Genomic DNA, 19,883 nt, shown 5'->3' on the forward strand with positions numbered 1-19,883 from the left:
TCTTCTCACCTTCAGCTCCCCCCGCCATCCCCGCCCAGGGTCACAGGTCACGTCCCACTTCATCTGCTCTTCCTTTTCCCTTCTTTCTTTCGTCCTACCTGGTTATGTGGGGATCTTTCTTGTCCTTTCAGGTGCCTGAGGTCCTCTGCTAGTGTTTATCAGGTGCTCTGTGAGAATTGTTCCATTTGTAGATGTATTCTTGATGCATTTGTGGGGAGATATGAACCCCACATCTTCCTACTCCTCCGTCTTCTTGACTGACTAATCAGCAGTTTGAGTTTTAAAAGGCCACATTTTCCCCCTTTTTTAACCTTGGTTTCAGGTTCTACCTAATTTAGCTAATTAGGCTCAGCCTCAGGTCATTGTGGTCTGTATTTACGTTTCTGATTTGTACCAATTTGCGAGACAGACAGTTGCTTTTAATTCCCCAAAGAACTGGCCTGTCACCTAAATAATATTAAAAGATTGATTTGCCCAACTACATTTTCTTTAATTTGCTTTTCTGTATCAGTGAGAAGATTTCCAACTAGACTGAAATTTCAGAATTCTATAGTCTAGAACTTTATGGTTTAATTTATCATACCTTCAAAACTTGCATAAGGCATTCAACAAAGACCCTCTTTCTGAGTGCACAGGTTAGACCCAGAGTAAAGTCTCCATTATTTATTTTTGTTATCCTTTAAATATTAGCTCTCAGTTTTTTCTTTATATTGTATAGGCTCAGGTAATCCCACTGGTTTCCTTTAGCATGTTTAATTAATATTTCCTTCATATGCCATCTTATAATATCAAGCAGGGGAAGAATTCCCCAGTGAAACATGTCTATCCCACACAATATAATTAGGCAAAAGAGAGGTAATTATCTTATACAATGCCCATTTAAACATACCAATTTTTATAAACTTTCATCTCAATTCAATCAATTTTGTACCTTTGACTTTAGTTTCCATTAGGATCCAGTCAAGTCTTGGTCTTACAGGAGTTCTAAAATCTTTCCTTTCTTGTGTCCCCCAACCATTTTATCTGTTTTGTAGGAAAGACTCTGGGGTCCCCAGAGAGTGGTTTAGCCAAGGGACTCAGGCACTTTTGTCAATCTTTTAAGTTGATTAATTGGTCTAACTTTTGCCCCAAGTAATTGTTGGTCAGGTATCTCAGTGTAATTTTACGTGTATAAAATTTATATATAATAAAATATACATATTTTAAACTGGAGTAAATAGGGCAGACTTGTTTGGGTCTGACCCTTTAATGTTGAGCACAGGTAGGAGATCTCTTTGGCCCATCCAGTCTTAGGTAGTGTTGTATCCAATCTTTGATTTATCTCATTAATGTCTGTTTTATTTATCACACTTTAAAATAACCATCTAAAGATTTCTTATTCATTTAGGAGAAGTCCCTTTAAAACTTCCACCTTGTTGGGAAAAAGTTTCTAGACTGTTCCTTCAGTTTTTTTCCCTGTTACTTAACCTAATTAACAATAATTATTCTAATGTTTTTATTAGCATCTGTAAGACCCATTGAGGGGAAGCAGAGACCACAAATAAGGTTTCCCAAACCAATTTTTTGGGTTTGTTTGAAACTAAAGGAGTTTTTAGGTTAACCATTATATGTCTAATTTCCAACATTTTTCCCCCCTATGAGCCAATAAAACAGCTGTTTATAATGAGAGCTCTCTAAAAATTTACCAATTTAGAAGCTTCTCCAATTTGAAGGATCCATTATCTGGCCATAAATGAGGTATACCTTAATAGTGACTCAAACCAATAAGACGCAAGAGGCTTCCCCACAAAAGAGTGTAAAGGATGCTGTCTAAATAAGATCCAGAAAATTTACTCCCAAAAGTAGTTTAAGAAAGTAATGATCTTTGTAGTACAGGCTGACACAATGAAGGTTAAGATGGCAAAAAGCCCCTAAGAGTTGGTACAGTCAGACAAAAAACTCAGAATCCCAGTGTATTCGACTGGCTACCAAATGTACACCATATAAGTACTTCTGGATGGTAGTGACCAAGTTCTCAAAACATACACACACACGCACACACACACACACACTGAAGAATATCAGATAGAACACTTACATTTCAAAGACACAGGAAGAGAAATGCAAGTTTCCCCTAGAAAGCCTTTTGTTTTTTTGAAGTCAGAATTCTGAAAAGATGTTTTTATCAAGCCAGCTTTTTCTAACTTAACTGCATATGCAATAAAAGAGGCTTATCTTAGTCATTTTTAGGGCAAGATTTTCTTTAAGTCCCAAGTAAGTAAGCACTTGTAAATGTAAATTTTGTATGTACATAAACCTGGCCAGGGTATCAGTTGGAGGCTGGAAATCTGTTGTTCCTTTTTCTTTTGTATTGAAAGCTAAGTTCCCCATTCTGAGTTCAGTTTGTGAAGATCACTTTTATTTTGACAAACTCTATTAAAGTAGCCAATTCAAGTAAGACAAGTTAGTCTTCCACCTAATTACCCAGTCCAAATTTTACTCAGTGTCTTTCACCTGAGCAAAGTCTTCCCGGTCTTTCAACTGAAGATAAACCAGTGTCTAAACTGAGCAAGATCTTCCCAGTGTCTTTTAAGTGAGGCTAATCCACTTGAGCAAAAGTCTTCCCAGTGTTTTTCTACAGAGGATAAGCTCTCAGTGTTTAAACTGAGTAAAAATCTTCCCAGTGTCTTTCGCTGAGGATGACCCAGGTACTTCTTCTTGAAACCAAGTTTCAAGGATAACCTACTACTCGAGAAGAGTTTAACACCACTGAATAAAACTTAGGATCATCAACCAAAACAGGAGATCCAAGAACCAAGAGAGACTCGCCCAAATTCGTCTGGACTCTCTGAGAAAGTGGACAGGCCCAAGAAGCCTCTGCTGGTGCCAAGACTCTGGATCCTCATAGAGTTCAGGCAAAGAAGAAAAGTCTGCTCTGTGCCCCTTCATTGGTTGCCAAGACTGCTGACTGAAAAATATGCACAACCCAAAAGGAGAATTATGTTTTATTTGGCAGATTTTCTGAGGACTTAAGCCCAGAACACAGCCTGTCAGATCACTCTGAGGAACTGCTCAGAAGACCTAAGGGAGGAGTCAACAAAAACCAGGTAGTCAGAACATCAAAAGATTACTATTAATTAGAGGAAACTAGACATCTCAAGTTAAGGACTTTAGCACGTTTCTATGTATGAGAAGATGAAAGAATCTGGGCTTCTTGAAATCATTCCTTTGATGTGCCCCTTAACTCTAGAATCAGTACCCTGTTTTTCTCCATCCCGAATCCCCTCAAGGTGCACAGTTGAGGGTTCCTGCTTTGATGTCTGACTTGATGGCTGCAACATCCTTTGTCTACTGATATGGCAGGGAACATTTTTCATCCACAGGTAAGAAATTGAGGAGAAAATTAACATAATTCATGATATAAAACCATTACAATATTAAAAATTCCCAAATGTCAAAAAACATAAGTACCCTTGACCTGTAAAATCGAAGATGCCATAGAAGGGAAAAAAAGAAACAATAAAGAAAATGTAGAAAATAAAGCATAAAATAAGATGTCAGAAATCAATAACAGTAGAACAACAATTAAATAAATCAAGGTAAATGTTATCATAAGATTTTTAAATTTCAAAAAAAAACCCATCAAACAAAACATATTGAAAATAAAGTAATAGGGAAAATTTAGAGAGCAAATATGAATACAAAGAAGACCTGTTAGGTAGTTAGTCAGACATTAGCAGCAAGGAGGTGACAGTGGTGAGAAAGACAAGAAGAAGAAATTGAGTCACACCCAGCCATCTGGGGACTCTCCCTTGACTCCACCCAGAACGAGTGAAACTATGGTCGTGTGGTGGGCAGCTTATCCTGATAAAGAGAGGCACAGTAACACGAGGGGACTTCTCCAGGCTGTGCATTCCCAGACCAGAGAGGCGTATAACCTATAGTAAATCCAAACTCATTATACCATAATTACAATAAATTACATGTGGTTTTGCCCCTCCCCCCACCCAGTAGGAATTTCTTGGGGATTCAAGGATGAGAGCATGCGCAGCAGAAAACTTGTTACATAGCTCAGAACTGTCAATCAAATAATGATCCCTTGTCACTCACCCCCACCTCCCTGCAAAATGCTCCTTAAAGCGCTCTTAAGCCTTTTTAGGAATGCTGCTTTCAATTCGCAGAAACAGCACCCCCACCCCCACCCCCGAGAGTGTACTTTTGCTTCGATATACTTTGCTTTGGACTTGCTTCACTTCACTGAAATAGCCTGTTCTCAGAAATAGCCTGCTCTTTCTCTCTCCTTCTCTCTCTCCCTCTCTGAGAGTGTACCTATGCTTAAATAAACTTTGCTTTGTGCTTAAGTTTAACATGGTAGTTTGCGATCCTTTACTTACTATCATGGAACCAAGATAGCTGGTCCAGACCTTCCACTGACCTCCCCAGTTGAAGCTATTTTGTTACAAAGCATGTCCACCCGGTGACAGACCTAAATCTAAATTTTGGTAAAAGGTTGAATTAAGGTAAGAATATCATATGGGAGGAAAAGATTGTAAGAAAAATAGTAGATGTAGAAGATATGTTTGTGAAAGTGCACATTCATGGCAATATAGCCAAATAAACTCACATGCCCACGTTCCCACTAAAACTGTATAAAATTATGACCAACAAGCAGAGAATACACATTATTTTAAAGCCCTCATGGGGCATTAAGACAAATTTATCATGCGAATCCTTCAGTGAATCTTTTGTTACTGCTAAAGGATAGAGGGTGGTGTCATAAGGGAATTTTGTGTAAGACTCAAAGCTCCCTTTCTATATGGTTCAGGCTGGACTTGAAGCTTCAGGGGCCTGGGAGAATGGGGCAGGAAAGGCAAGGCACACTCAGAAAAGAGAATACATACATAACACACTAGGGTTATATGAAGAGGCTGCTCAAGACCTGGCTTAGCCCCAAGGGTTTGACCCCCTAGTCCTACTCTTCACCCTACAGCCCTTTAGGATCAGGACCTTGGCTCACCCTAACCCATTCCTAGCTTCTGGGTATAGTATGAGTGCACATGTCTGAATGTTCGTGTTCTCTCAAAATTTACATGTTGAAATCCTAACTCTTAAAGATAGGAGGCAGGGTCATGCAAAAGTGCTTATGAGCTTTCATGAATGGGCTTAGTGCCTTATAAAAGAGACTCCAGAGATATCTCTAGCCTCCTCCCATCATATGAGGATACAGAGAGAAGGCTCCAGCTGTGAACCAGGAAGAGAGCTCTCACTACGAGGTGACCATGCTGGTGACTTGATCTTGGGCTTCCCAGCCTCCAGAACTGTGATAATAAATGTCTGTTGTTTTTAATCTACCCAGTCTATGGTATATTGTTATAGCAGCCCTAATGGATTAAGACCACATATTTCAAAATTTATCTGGAGAGTGGGGACTGTCTTATCGTTGCAAACTAAGAAATTGGGTTGAGACAACATATGAAAGATTTTATTAAGTAGAAAATTATGGATTATTGGATTTGAGAGTACTAGATTGGTTAAGGAAAATGAGTATGTGTGTATGTGCATGTTTGCAGTGTGTCCCCAAAGTTTTTGTGCAGTTTAAAGATTTACTAACTCCAGAATTATAAACGCTACAAACTTACAAAAATATCATTTGAAGGTTTAACTGTTACCAGATGCAAGTCTGTGTGCCTGATGCACAGTGAGGCTAAATACTGAAACATCAGAGTTCGGAGCAGAGAAAGGTTTACACAGTGCCATGCTAGAAGACATGTGGCTCATGCCCAGGAAAAAACCCAAACTCCCTGAAGGCTTTCAGCAAAGCCTTTTTAAAAGCAAGGTGAGGGAGGGGCATGGCTAATTGTTGCAAATATCTTGGTGTTGGATCCTTTGTTCTAGCAGCTGGCTAGATGGGTCAGATCCTGGTCAGGTCACATGTTCCTGTAAACCTCCAACAAAACAATTATTATTCTCTGTTCTGCAAATTTTAATCTCCATGAATGGGCTCTTAAAAGTCAGAGCCTTAGAAATAGGCTATCCTGTATATTTCAGGCTATAGGCAACATTGTTTTACAAAAAATGCAGAGCCAGCCTGGGTCACAAGGATGGACAGAGTTAGCGTGGGCAACAAAGCATAAAGATTAAAGTAAAAAAGATCTAATGTGGAGTCATATTTGTTCTTCCCTATTACATAACTATTTATAATTATTTCATACTTATGAATTTTGAAAAATAAATTATTTTAATTTTTGTGTGTAGTTCCCTCTGATAGAAAATGAGGCAAAACATACACTATTCAAAATTCACAAAACTAAATAAGTGTAAAAGAAATTCAAGTTCTATCCCTGGGTTTATACAAGACACAAAAATGATGTGGGAAAGTTGGAGCTGAGGACAAAGGAAATCCTGAGTGTAAAAATTTCTGTGAAATAGCCAATCTTCCAGGGTCAACTTAAGATTTTCAAGAGTTATCAAATTGGTGGGCCTCAAGTAAAGATCTCTAATGGATGAAGCAACCAGGTTCCAGATGGAATGAATAGAAAATTGGCTAAGTTCTCTCTGACAGAATGAGAGTAGTTGGAAGGAGGGATCTGGAAGCCCCAGGAGGGTGCAGGTGTCTGTGGGGTTGGATGGGAAGGAGGGGCAATGATTCAGCCTATTTCTCTTATTGCTCCCTCCCCCACACTCAGGAGCTCTTTGTGACAAGGCCACAGCTCAGTGATGCAGGCCTGGGTTTCTGCCATCAAGTGAACTCCCAGTGCTCTGTTGCCTGAGGGCAGCAATGCAATTCAGAAGATGGAGAATCTCTTTTATTTGAAAAACATTGTTGCTATCTGGCTGAGATCCAGCCGGACTGCCTGGGTGATTGATATCATCCTTGCTGTTCCTGTGTGGACTGGGGCTTTACCTAATGTTACTCCCCTGCTTCCAGAGTAATCCATTCTTAGCACCACCAAGGAAACATAGAAACATCAGGAAGGTAAGAAACCTTTGGCTTAATCCCAGCAGAGATTATCTCTTTTTTTCTTATTCTTATTTCCACTTTTCTAAACCATCTAGAGAGATTCCTGAGATGGGAACTCTCAGAAAAGTATAGAACATCATCCTTCTAGGGAAAAGGCAGGCCAGAGAGGGGTTAGAGTGGGCATGAGGATTTCTAGCCCAAGATCTTAGACCAGGAGTTCAGGTATGGTAGAGGGTTCCAGGGCAAGTCCCAAATGCAGTGACTAATGGTCAAGGACTGGATCACTAAGAGTTCAGTCTCTGCAGGAAGGCTGATCCCTGAGCCCTGGTTCACCAGCCACCTTCCCACAGCGGGTGTCTCAAGTGAGACCTTCCTCTGTTTGGGGGCTGATCTAAAGGCAATGCTGAGCCCCTGAGAGCCTGAGAGAAGAGGCTGGAGTGGAGGTCTGGCCTTGGGAAGCAGAATCCTATCTGACAAAGCTCACGTGAGCATTTAAGTCTGAGAATGTGTGTGTTTCTTGATCAGAGGAACAGTGACAGAAGAAATCTATGGTGATTAAAACTTAAAAAATCCTTTGCACTCTTCAAAGAAGAAAAACTGAAAATATTGTTATCCACTTTAAAAATAAGTAAAAGGCGAAAAAAACCCACAGAGCTTTAGTTAAATGTAGAAAGTCATGTTGTTCATGAACACAGCTTGCCTAGATAGAGGACAGTGAGAGTTGGGTGTTAGCCCCTCATTTTTTCTTATCTCTCAGCATCAAGTAGAGCTGAAGTGGAGGAGCAGGAGTAGGAAGAAAAGTAGATCTTTGAAAGCTAAGCCTTTGCCATTCAGTCTTGCATGCCCCCGAGAGTTAGCTTCCATGTCTCCTAATCCTGAGGGCCCAGCTTCACGGTCTCTGAGGATGCCAGTGGCAGAGCTTATTCTTCAGGAAACAGAGCCTTGGGGAGGCTCCTTGGAAGGAGATCAGAGCCCAGATACTTCCCAGAAATTTGTGCTTAGAATGAAGCCATAAGGACCTAGAAATGCGGTGTGTGGACTGTGGTGGGCCATTGGTGTCTGGGTTGGGAAGTGGGACCTCCAAGTCCAACTGTGGACAAGTTGTTTAACTTTGCTCAGATTCCTCTGTGTGACGACCACTGACCTTTCTCCCCTACAGGACAGTTGTAAGGGCTACAGGGGTTAATTAACAGGGAAGCACTTTGCAAAGGACAAACCCTTTTCAAGTGATCCTTACCATCACTGTCAGGGACATGTGGCCTTGGACACTGATACTTGGGCTCCAGAGTCTAATCCTCCAAAGATTTCCCTTAAAGGGCCATTGCACTCAGCCTCCTGAAAGACTCTTAAGCCTCTGCCTTCACCACCATGACCCAGTATCCTGATTTCCAGCTTGCAGAGATTGCCTGGAAGAACTGGAGGGGACTCACAACCTGGTTTCACTTCTGCAAAGGTAAAGAATCTTTCCCCTTCTCTCCTGGGTCATCCTTCCTCCCAGAGCCTATAATGTGACCCCAGTCATGGGGGGGGGGGGAGCCATGGGAGGGCGTGGCTAAAGCCCTAGGGTGAGGGAGAGCAGGAGCATTATGAAGTCAGTGTGGGGGCAGAGGAGGGTTCTTGGGCTGCAGGTGCCCACCCCTGCCTGTCCTGTCCAGCCCTCCTGGCCCCATCTGCTCTCCTACAGCTGCCTGGGAAGGCTTCCTGGCAAGGGCAACTTTCATCAGCTCTCATGTCAAGACCCTCCTGGTGAGATGTGCAAAGCAGTGCCTGCTGGAGCCCACCAGCCATGCAGGGAGCCTGTGGAAGATACTTCTCCTGCCACATCCCTATTGGTTCCTCTTACCAAGTGCCGTCTACATCTGGCCTCTTCCATTTCTCCAGGCCCAACGACCTCCTCAGTTTCTGTTCATTCACATACATCCCTGAGTGCCTCTCAGTCACCAGAGCCTTTTCTTCCACTGGATAGCCTTTCACCCCTGCCACTTGCTCTTTCCTCTCCCACATCATGTCCGCCTGATTCATAGGCCTGCCCTCTGACAGCCTCCTCTGCCCTACCACCACCAGACTCAATTCTGACTCTTACTTAGTGTGACTCTTCAGTGGTACTACCACTGGGCACTGTCCCACAGAGGATGTCTCCACATACTCCTTGGTCATCTTCCATCATCCTAGCCATCTCAGGCTTTGGTCACTCAAGCTGTCCCATTTCAGCCCTGTCCTGGTGGCAGGCAGCTACCAAATCCTTGTGCCTATCAACCTCATCACAGTGCAAGCCCCAAAAAAAGCACCTTTCCCACAACCCACCAGAGGCCTCATTCTGTGTAGGCCCCACAGACAGACAGGTAGAGGTGAGTACCCCTCCTTTGCTCAACTCTGATGACCAGAACCTCCTGGAGATACAAGTCACAAAGAGAGTTGAGATCAAGATTCGGAAGGAAAAAGAAAACAATGGATCACATCTAAAACAAATGAGCCCAAACTGCCACCTGAATTCTTTGGGGAATATGCTGAAATCACTAGGTACTGAGCAGAGCACTACAACCCCCAACTTTTCTGGAGCATAAAAGACAAACCAGAGCAGCTGCCTTGTCTTCAGCAGTTCTCATATCCCAAGGTCTTGGGGGACCATCTACAGCAGAAATATAACCAGTTTTTCTGGGGTCTCCTTTCTCTGCACAGTGAATCCTTGGTGGCTACTGCCTGGATCTCTGAGAGCTCTTCGGCACCACAGTCTCCTTCTTTCTTATTCAATGGAATTTCAAATGCCTGCCCAGTTCAAATGTCAGCTAAAATATCTCCACTGCTTTTCCAGTTCCAGCCCCTGTCCCATCTAGAGTTCCAATCTCGACCCTTTATTCCAACAATACCTCAATTCCAGCCTCCACTTCTGGCTCAGGTCCAAACCCAGGCACATCTCAAATCCTCTCTCCCAATCCTACCACCTTCTTCTCTACCCCAGATTAGGGCCTGTGGAGTACCTTGCCCTACAGCCCAGAATAAGGTACAATTTCTTACCCCAACTGGGATTCAACATTCAGAATGGTCCTTGTTGCAGAAGCAACTAGAAAATGGGTGGGCTTTATCTTCTGTAGTCAAAAGATCTCAGGAACTCTTTAGTGTCTTCACTTCCAACATTCCTGAGGACAGCTGGGCTGCCTCCATCCTTCCTGAGAATTTTCCAATCAGTCCTGAGCTCCAGAAGCAACTGGAAGAACACTTCCAAAGGTGGCTCATCCAACACCGGTGGGAGCTGCCACAAAGGATCCAAGAGCCTTTAGAGATAAGGCAGCTTCAGGGAGAATTACCAGGGACATGCCAGGCAAAGGACAAGCATGGACCCTCACAGCCCTCTTTGTTTACAGGTGAAAGCAACAAGGATGCACAGAAGGTGGGGTTCCAGCTAAGTCAGGAACTGGGCAAGGGCCTGGGACATATTCTGGGGAAGGTCCCAAAAGATCTCTCCAGAAGCCCAGAAAGCTCCCTAGTGAAGTTTAAGGGGGTGAACTCTGAGGAGTCAAAAAGTGACTTGAGGCTCTTGAGGAGCGACTCAGGAATTGATTTACTAAGGAGCTTAGACAAGAATCTAGGAAACATTTTGAAAGGCCATTTAGGCAAAAAGTTGGGGCAGATCAATGAGGGTTTGATTCCTGTGAATGTGTGTCAATCCTGCCTTGCTCTCGAGCATGCTTCTCCCAAGTCCGATATTCACATGGAAACCAGAAATCTTGAAGGGTTGGGAACCCTGTATGAACACCTCCTGTAGTATTTCCTTCCTTGATCCAGACACTCGAGAGGTGCTGGAAGCACATATTATAAGGTTTTTGGTAAAGCACAGGTGGACCCTACCCCTCAAGGTCCTCAAGCCCCTAAATCTAAGTTGAAAAAGTTTCAACCCTCCACCATTCTGCAGTTTGCCTTTTCCCCTTCAGCCACCTGTGTATCTGGGTCCCACTCAACAGTCAAGTTTGCTGAGTTCCTGGGAAAACCTCCTCAGGCTAATTCAGGAGAGAAGGTGATAACAGGAGAGTCAGTTCCTACCCTGATGAGGCCTCTCCTTGTCCCCTCACCTGTGTGTAAGGAAATCCAGAGTGCCCTGGGAGGGATTCCATCTGGTGACTACCATGGGCCCTCAAAGGCTTCTCTGACTGGACAGGAGGGCAGGCCACCTTCTCCATCCCTCACACTCAGCCTTGTGGGCAGAACCTGGAAGAGTGAGACTGTGGAATGGGTCAAGAGGGACAGCCTAGAGCCAGGTCCAAGTTCAGAAATGGTCAGGAATGAGCCAAGAGAGGAGAATGGTGGCCAGGCCTCACGAGACCCCTGCCATAGGGTAACAGTGATGGAGGTGAACTTAGGATCCCAATCTTTGAGAGGTGAAGAGGCCAGGGAGGTTGTGGAGGCCAAGGAGTCCCCTGCTCTTCAACCACAGTCTAGTGTTATCTTGGAAACCAAAGTGTTGACAAAATCCCAAACCACATATGTACATATGAGGAGTTTAGAGGTGCCAGGGACCAGTTAAAATTTCCTACTACCTAGAATGTCTGTTTTCCAACATCCAGGTGAGCCATGCCTTAACATGGAGGTTGCTAGTGAGTTTAAGTCCAAAGTAAAGGTACAGTCAGACAACCAGCTTCAGGACTTTCCCAAACACATGTTCCTTGCTGCAGACAACTTGACTTCTCAGGTGCCTCAGTGCCATCCCCAGAGAGTCCCCACCAGAGACAGGTTAGCTTCCCAGGAGCCAAGTGGCCTTATGGAAGCCCAAAGGAGCAACCTAGGGCAGCAGGAGCCCAAAACTTCAGGACTCATGGAAGAGCCAGAGCAAGATGATTGCCCCTGCTTACAAAAGAGAGGACTGTAGGAAGCATAAACCAGGAGAGCATGAAGAAGGGTTTAAAGAATTAGGGACCTCTCAAGCTGGAAGTATGAGCCGCCCTGCCCAGGTCAGGGGAATAACAGACTCTGTTGGGAGCAAATGTCTCCAGTTCATGCCAGAGAAGAAACATAGCCCTCCAGAAAGCCTCTTCAGAAAAAGGATGAGGCTATTTTTAAAGTGGATTTTCCCCAATAAAAAGTCAATGGTCGAGATGCTCTGCAAAAATTCAAGCCCGTATCAGCCACTGCCCAGAGTCACAGATCAGTCAAAAGCAGATCAATCTTGAAGAGTGAGACTGCTGAGGGTCAGGCACTCATGACAGCTGTTGGACAGATCCTAGAAGAAAAAATAGCAATTCACCATGGACTTCATGCCACAAAGTTAAATGAACACAAACAGGAATTCCAAGCCCCAGTATGTAGGTGTTTCTGCTACCATAGGCTTACCTCCTACCCAGAGCAAGGGAGAATGATGAGTTATATAGCCTGCAGTCATTAAGCCACCTCCAAGGGCCAGAGTTCTTCTATCAGGGAAAGGGAAGTCAGACACCAACGTAGTTTGAAAAGTGTAAGATTCGACGATGAGCAGCTGGGCCTAAGGTGCCTCCCATCCTCGCCCTCCAAGAAGAGTTTGTTTCCAGTTAGTACCTGTCAGTATGGGCCAAGGATTCCAGGTACCCCAACCCGCCATCAACATTGTCCAAGGCATTGTCATCTTTGGGGAGGTGTCTTGCCTGGTCAACAGTAAAATCCTTCTTTAGTCTTCCCTTTAGTAGGAAAACATGTCTCCAAGTAAAAATTCAGTCCATGTAGAGAAAATGGTTTTCTCATTAGCACATCCAACATATTTAATGTTCCCCGATACATATATATGTATATTTTTTTCTTTCTTTCTCATAAGAGCATAGTGTAATGGCTGCTGTCTGTGCTGTGCACTTTGTCTTCTAGAAGGGAGGGGCATGGAGGGAGGTTGACAGTAGCATCACAAGCTTGCTCCTTGTCTCGTGTCCCTTCATTGCACCTTATAATACTGTCATTACACAAACCAAAGCTACTCTAACAATGAGATGGGAAAAACCTATGAAGCCCACACCCAAGGATCTGGTTCAACCAGTCTTTCTCCTTCTTCTCTGCTACTTTGAACTTTATGCAACTGTAGTGGATAGGTTTACATGATAGGGCCGGACATTCCAATTCAGGCTCCAGGAAGTGTCAGAGCCAAGTGGATGGAAGTTTGGGGGGAATAGAGTATGGGCTCTGAGTTCAGAAGCAGGAGAAATCTTGCCCCTGGATCTCTTGGTAGGCAATATACAACATCTGCTCTTAAGAGCTGCTTCTCTCTCTGATGAAGACGGGGATTGAGATATGCCCTATGAACCCCTTTTAGCTTAGCCATAAAAAAATGTACAGCATCACCCTCCCTCACCTCTGTTTTTCCTACACTTTAGAGCAGCAGCAAGGATGGCATTTCCAGCTCTGTGTGTGTAGGTGGGGGGAGTATCAGGGAGGCTGCTGAGGGCTGTGTTGAGCCCAGTCCCATATAAATGAATGGCTATGTTCATGGGTCACCTACCTTCCACTCTATGTTAACCCCAGAGAAGGAGTTTTGGATGAATGGAATAGGGGTGTGACTGTATGTAGTAACTATCTGATGGTCAAACACTGTGAATTTAGGGTGGGATGTAGGTGTAGAAAAAACATTGGATCCAAGGAAGGAGACAAAATGGTACCATATTCCCATAAATGTGCAGTGAAAGAGCAGCCCCCTGACATACAACCACCATCTAAAGGCCTAAAGGGGAGGAAAAGTTAAGGGTCCAGTAGCTCATCATGGCCCCACCCCAGGGTCTCTACCCTATTCCAACTCTAAGATCACAGACCTAGAGAAACCACCTTTAGGTCAAAACAGAAGGTCAAACTTATAGAAGTAAAGCAAATCAAGGAAGGTTAATCTCTTAATACTATGTTTAATAAGCTTACACATCATCACCTCTTGACTTTTAGAAAGGATAACTTAGCAATAGGTGTAAAAGCCAGGACTAGGGAATGTGGGATGTGACTCCTAGCCTGGTGACCTTCACATAAACACATGGCCCAAGGACTGCTCCAGGGGAGAGGTGGGGACTGGCTTGTGATTGTGTAGTAAGCCTTGCCTGTCTCCCAGTCCTTGATCACCCCAGAGCCTGGCAGGTGAAGAAGCAATCAGACAGGATTTGTGGTGGTGTGGAGGTGACCTGTGCAAAATGGATGGGGCAGGGTGCAATCCAGGAGTGTTCCACTGATCTGCTTCTAGCACAGCTTTTCTTGTCTCCTGACTCCCATCCATATGGAAAAGCAGCGAGATGAGGAAGAATTTCTCTAGAGTGATTTGGCACTTTCTGCCATGTGCAGGGCGCATGGTGGACACAGCTCCAGGTAGTGTCTTTCCCATTGTGGAGATTTCTGTTCCAGCTGATGCCCCTGATCCAGATGACAACAGAAATGGACCCCATCCCCCATACCAGTCAGGCCCCTCAACATGTGGAAATGCTGGGACCTGGGGTGGAGGGGGCAGAGTGAGCACAGGACTGCTCACACCCCTGGTTTCTCCCTGGAGCCAGGCCCTACCTCTGGGCCCCAATTCCCAAGGCAGCCTCCAGAATGGGCAGAGCAGTGAGAGTGGAGCCAGGACTTGTGAGAGACGTCGGTACCCAGAGGAAAGAGTTGACAGGGCTGTGACCTGAGCCTGGCTGCTGCTGGGTCCTCTCAGGGACACCCAGAAGTGAGTTCTGGGAATATGGGGAAGTTGGACTTGGACTCCCCTGGCTCCTGCTGGGAGAAGTGCCACAGACAGGTGATGCTGATGGAACAGCAAGAAAACAGAAAGAGCAAGTCCCTTTGCACTTCTCTTGCTGCTCCGTCTTCCATAAGGTACAGTAAGACAAGAAATAGAGAGACCAAAGAAAAAAGAAATGGAGAGACCCAGAGACAATACACAAAGACTTCACAGACACACCTCTAAAGAGAGACTTCTCACACAAACACCTTTCTCAGAGATCACATACTGAGACCTCACACAGGGAGGGACCTCATGTTGCCTCACAGACCCTCAGACAGAAACCTAGCACAGATTTAACAGATTTCCCAGAGATACCTTCCAAAGGGACCTCATACAGAGACTTCACACAGAGATCTCACCCAGAGACAACACAGAGACTTGGCACAAAGACCTCACAGAGACCTCACATCTATTCTTCAGTATCCATTGACAAGTCTTTCTTAGTGAATATGAAACCACTTAGCAAACTGGCAGCATGATAAATATATTATCAGTTGTGCCCCTCTGATATCCACCAGACACTCATTGTCAGCATTACTCTAAATGGGGAAATGTTTGAGAAGTTTTGTTCTTTTGTAAGGTCATTGCCTCTGAACAGAAGAATTATACATTCTACATGTAGATTTGCAAATTTCATTCTTAGGTGTTCATTAGCTTGAAAATCACAAATTATATTTTTTAGAAGAATGAAGAAAATAATGTTTATTTCTTAGAAATGCATGTAGTACTCTATTTTTTTATTTTTAAAAATTTTTATTGGAGTATAGTTGATTTACAAATTTGTGTTAGTTTCAGGTGTACAGCAAAGTGAGCCAGTTATACATATACATATATCCACTTTTTTTAAAGATTTTTTTCCATATAGGGCATTACAGAGTATTGAGTAGAGTTCCCCATGCTATACAGTAGGTTATTATTAATTATCTATTTTATATATAGTAGTGTGTATATGTCAATCCCAATCTCCCAATTTATCCCTCCCCTCCTTATCCCCTGGTAACCATAAGTTTTCATTTGTACCCTTTTTTAGGAGAATCACAAATTTTAAACACAACTAAAACACTGTCAGTCTCCAGTGAGAGAAAATATTTGTCCAGTTTTAGTTATCATCCAGTCAAATGGTATCTGGCACATTTTTTACTTTATTGGGGACAAAGCTTAAACTTGAGACAGCTTACTTGTTTCCTTTGGAAACATAAGAAAAACCTGCAACAAATGTACTCTAGGAATGAAATAAACCAAGAAAGAAGCATCGGGACTCACATTCACTTCCCAGAGGGCTGTGTAACTAGCACATTATTTTGCACATAATAGCTTGCATCAGGTTTGTGGGGTTTGCTTTATTTTTTAATTGGCCAATAATCATGTGAGGATTTTTCACAAGTCAAATTTCTGGTTTTAAATTTTACATTCTGTCAAAATTATGCTTCTGAATATTATTTTATTTCTTAAAATATGGTAATGCCCTAAAATGATATTACACAATCATAATGTTCAGCTAACATACTTAAAAAGATGGGCTATTAAGGATTCATTCTTAAATAATTCTATGAAATTCACATTTTCTAAGACATGCAGTTAGGATCCATTTTATATTCATTACAGTGTTAACACATTGCTTTAAAAATTTTTGAAAGATTATAAAATATATGACTTAGCCTATGTTTGACATTATACATGTTACCTCATAAAATTACTGAGGGAAGCATATCTTAATATCTGAATTGAAGGTAGTGTACACTTAATCTACATTTGGCTTATAACAATGAATAATGAAAGGCTTTCATTTATTATATATCCCACACTTTCCAAAGGATACACTTCTAAAAGACTACTGATTTCTCACTGCTAATTAGCAACCTATTGTCCTCGCCTTGGTAAAATCTATTTTAATGACAGCTGGTTAAGTCTCCCAGATTATCCATTGGTATTACAGCATCACAGTCTTTTAAGAGGAGCAGGGCTGACATGAGAACTCTTTGGGCTTATTTCTACAAGAAATTTAGTTTTTCTATTCTCCTAATTAAAAAATGTATAATTATTAATTTTTCACTTTACTCCCTTATGTCATTGAATCAGAAAACAATGGAATATGGTCATGTATGTCATCTAATACTCTATCAGATCACTTTTTTTTTAATAGTGCAGCTTACGCCGGTAAGTTTACTGATCAGAACAAAATGGAATCAATTAGGAAAAAGTTCATATAGGAAAATATCCTTTTCAAAGTTGACTATTTTAACACAGTTAAATAAGTGATTATTTTTTAATCCTTTGAGTTAAAGTTGTTCAGGGTGGCCAAGAAAGTCTGGAAACATGAAAAATGTCCATAAAAGCACTTTATTACTATAATATGTTTAATGTGTTGCTCCTCGTTATTAATTCACAGTTCATTAAGTTGGGCAAAATTACAATGAACAATGTGCATTAAAGCAAAATTCCCATCAATCATTTTCCATCTGTCATACACTGTGTCAGATGATTTGTGTGTCTAATTTTCATGGAAAAACTTGTACCTTTACTCCAGAATAAGAAATCAAGGGGGATCAATCTATTAAAAAGATATTAATATTCCCAGACTCTGTGGCCTTCAGTATTTTCTTTTTAAGAAGATTCACCTAGTGCAAATCTTATAAATATTTTTACCATTTAATATGCCCAGACAAAATGGATACAAAAATTAGATAAAAGAGAAAACAACAAAAACAGATCCCCTTTGTTTTCAAAACATTTGATGTTTACATCAAAATATTTTGCTGAAAACGAAGTGATTTTTAATCTATAGTTAAAAGACACTCTATAATGATATTTAGAACATATTACAGATCTGAATTTTTACAAATAGATTTTTATTTAAAACAGGTCTCACACTAATATCAATAAACCAGGCACTCTAGAACAAAATGTGGAGAGATGACAATTATGTGATGACTTCTTAATACTCCAAGGGAAAAAGATTTTTTCCAAAGTAGTCCATCTACAATATTAACACTTAAGATCTGCTCCCCTTGATAGGTTTCAATATTATTTTCTGTTTCATACACATTTACTTTATAATTAACTCCTACAGGAGGACATTTCTGGAAATGTTCCCAGATATGTACAGCCACACTTTCTGTCATGACCACACCATGGAAAAAGTAGGGAACATCCAGAACCTGATGATCCAGGGGTTTCATAATTACCCCTCTGAAGTCAGTCAGAATCATAATAATTCCCAGAACAGGGTCGGTCTTTATATATGTGCCCCTAGACATGCAGATTGTAACATTACCCACCCAAAGGCAAGTTGTCTTCCTTACTCAGGTTTGCAGGGGCGCCAACTCACTGTGGTAGCTAGAAGAGTCCGTTGCCCCCACCCTGGACCTGCATTCTGTACTCTCCACAGACACATTGTACTACAGATATACAAGTGGTGTTCATGAAACTTCCAGAAAGCTATAAAATGATGCATGCCAGGCACGGTAGATGAGGATTTAGAAAATGCTAACATCTTTTCTAGGAAATAAAGGTGACATACCTATCTGGCTTTAAGCATTTTTGTGCATTAGCTGGCCCCCTGGATCTGGGAAAAAGCATCTGATTTTAAAGTTTCTCAGCCTCATTCTCTGCAATGAAATCTGAAGCTCTTCCTTCCTTCTCAGAGTCCAGAAGCTGGAATTGATACAGTGTGCTCTCTGTGATTTCAGTCTCTACCATTTGTTTCCAATGACCACTTCAACTCAGATATCTCTCAATTCAGGGATCACTCCTAAACTTCAGGAAGAAGGTCACTGCCCTTTTTATTCCCACCACAATGTTATGCTAGTAACCCCTTACAGTGTCAATAAATTTATTTTGTAGAATGTGCCCCTTGGACTCCACCTGCTAAATCTGTTTTTTGGGCAAATCATTTGTTACTTAGCTATACAAATTTTATAAAATCATATTTCATAAAATTGTATTTTATAAAATGTTACTTTCTTATTTGATAAAATTGGTAAATCTCGGGATTTAGGCTTATTATTTTTTAAAATGGTACTCATTTTGCCAATTTTTCTCTTTTTACATATATCAGAAAATATGTTAAGAACTCAACTGTGAAGATATCACTATTTTAATTTTTTTTCACCTTTTGTACTTAACTTTTATAACAAACCTTTATTATTGCACAGGAAACAAGAAAGTTTGTTCCTTGGAAAACATCAGTCTTAAGAACGTACTAAGTTAAAGCTTAGCATGTTAGATCTGTGAGTAACCTTGTCTTTCTTTAAATTTTTTTTTATCTTTTTGCTGTACGCGGGCCTCTCTCTGTTGTGGCCTCTCCTGTTGCAGAGCACAGGCTCCGGACGTGCAGGCTCAGCAGACATGGCTCACGGGCCCAGCCACTCCGTGGCATGTGGGATCTTCCTGGACCGGGTCACGAACCTGTGTCCCCTGCATCGGCAGGCGGACCTTCAACCACTGCACCACCAGGGAAGCCCAACCTTGTCTTTTTATTCGTGATGTTTTTTCTGAATTGGTTTAAAAAAAAAAAAAGCCTTAAGAGCTTAGGGACAGAAGCAAATTGAGAATTAAAATCCAAATCATTCAAATGAAGTTTGTCAGAACAGTATGTGCGTGGAGAGGACAGCTTCTAGGCACTTCAGAGAAACCAGCAGGGCAGAATTGAGAATAGCCAGCACCTTACAGGGCTTCTCACAGAAATGCTTTAATGCAAAGAGGTGACTAGATTTCACAGGGAGACCAGGGAGAGGATGCAGAGACAATTAAATCACATTCAAGCACCTGTTCACCTGGGAGGTAAATTCCTTCATATTGTGGTCAGATGCTGTTTAGGGGGACACTGGTGCAGGGGAGGTGTTGGGAGGATGAACTCTTTTCTGAGGGATTTTGCAAGTGTGAAAATTCATCCAACAGAGATGCTAGAAAAATTTGCTCCTAGTAGCGAGCATCCAACATGATATTTTGGGACAAAAATGTGTATTTGGAAGAATTTTTCACAAAAGGGCAGTGATGGGAGGAAAAGATTCATATGGGCCTGGCTAGTAATATTCTTCCTTCACAATTTTCTTGTGGGCTCCTGAGGCCTCTTGTGACTGCTTGGAGACCTGGTCCCCAAGCAATGGCCCTCTTTGTCATACTCAGGGTAACCCAGGAAGTTGCTTGTCTGAAGCAGAAAAGGTTCTCCTTTCCACTCATGTCCTCTTGCTGACCAGATGAACACATGGCATCATCTACAGCTGAGAGGTGTTTGTTAACTAGCTTTGT

The 19,883-nt window shown here is 42.2% G+C and overlaps 1 protein-coding gene across 1 annotated transcript; it reads left to right on the top strand.

Moving 5' to 3' along the window:
• The first annotated feature begins 7,205 nt into the window (after nt 1-7,205).
• Nucleotides 7,206-14,538, top strand: LOC114884421 (putative spermatogenesis-associated protein 31C2). Its single transcript, XM_029203438.1, is given in 9 exon segments — nt 7,206-7,302; nt 8,333-8,393; nt 8,625-9,487; nt 9,490-10,666; nt 10,668-10,810; nt 10,813-11,313; nt 11,500-11,772; nt 12,016-12,489; nt 14,207-14,538. Coding segments are annotated over 9 exon segments (3,921 nt in total).
• The last annotated feature ends 5,345 nt before the right edge of the window (nt 14,539-19,883 follow it).

This window comes from Monodon monoceros, unplaced genomic scaffold (genome assembly GCF_005190385.1).
Source record: "Monodon monoceros isolate NGI ecotype Baffin Bay Population unplaced genomic scaffold, NGI_Narwhal_1 Super_Scaffold_5, whole genome shotgun sequence".
NCBI classification, from domain to species: Eukaryota; Metazoa; Chordata; class Mammalia; order Artiodactyla; family Monodontidae; genus Monodon; species Monodon monoceros.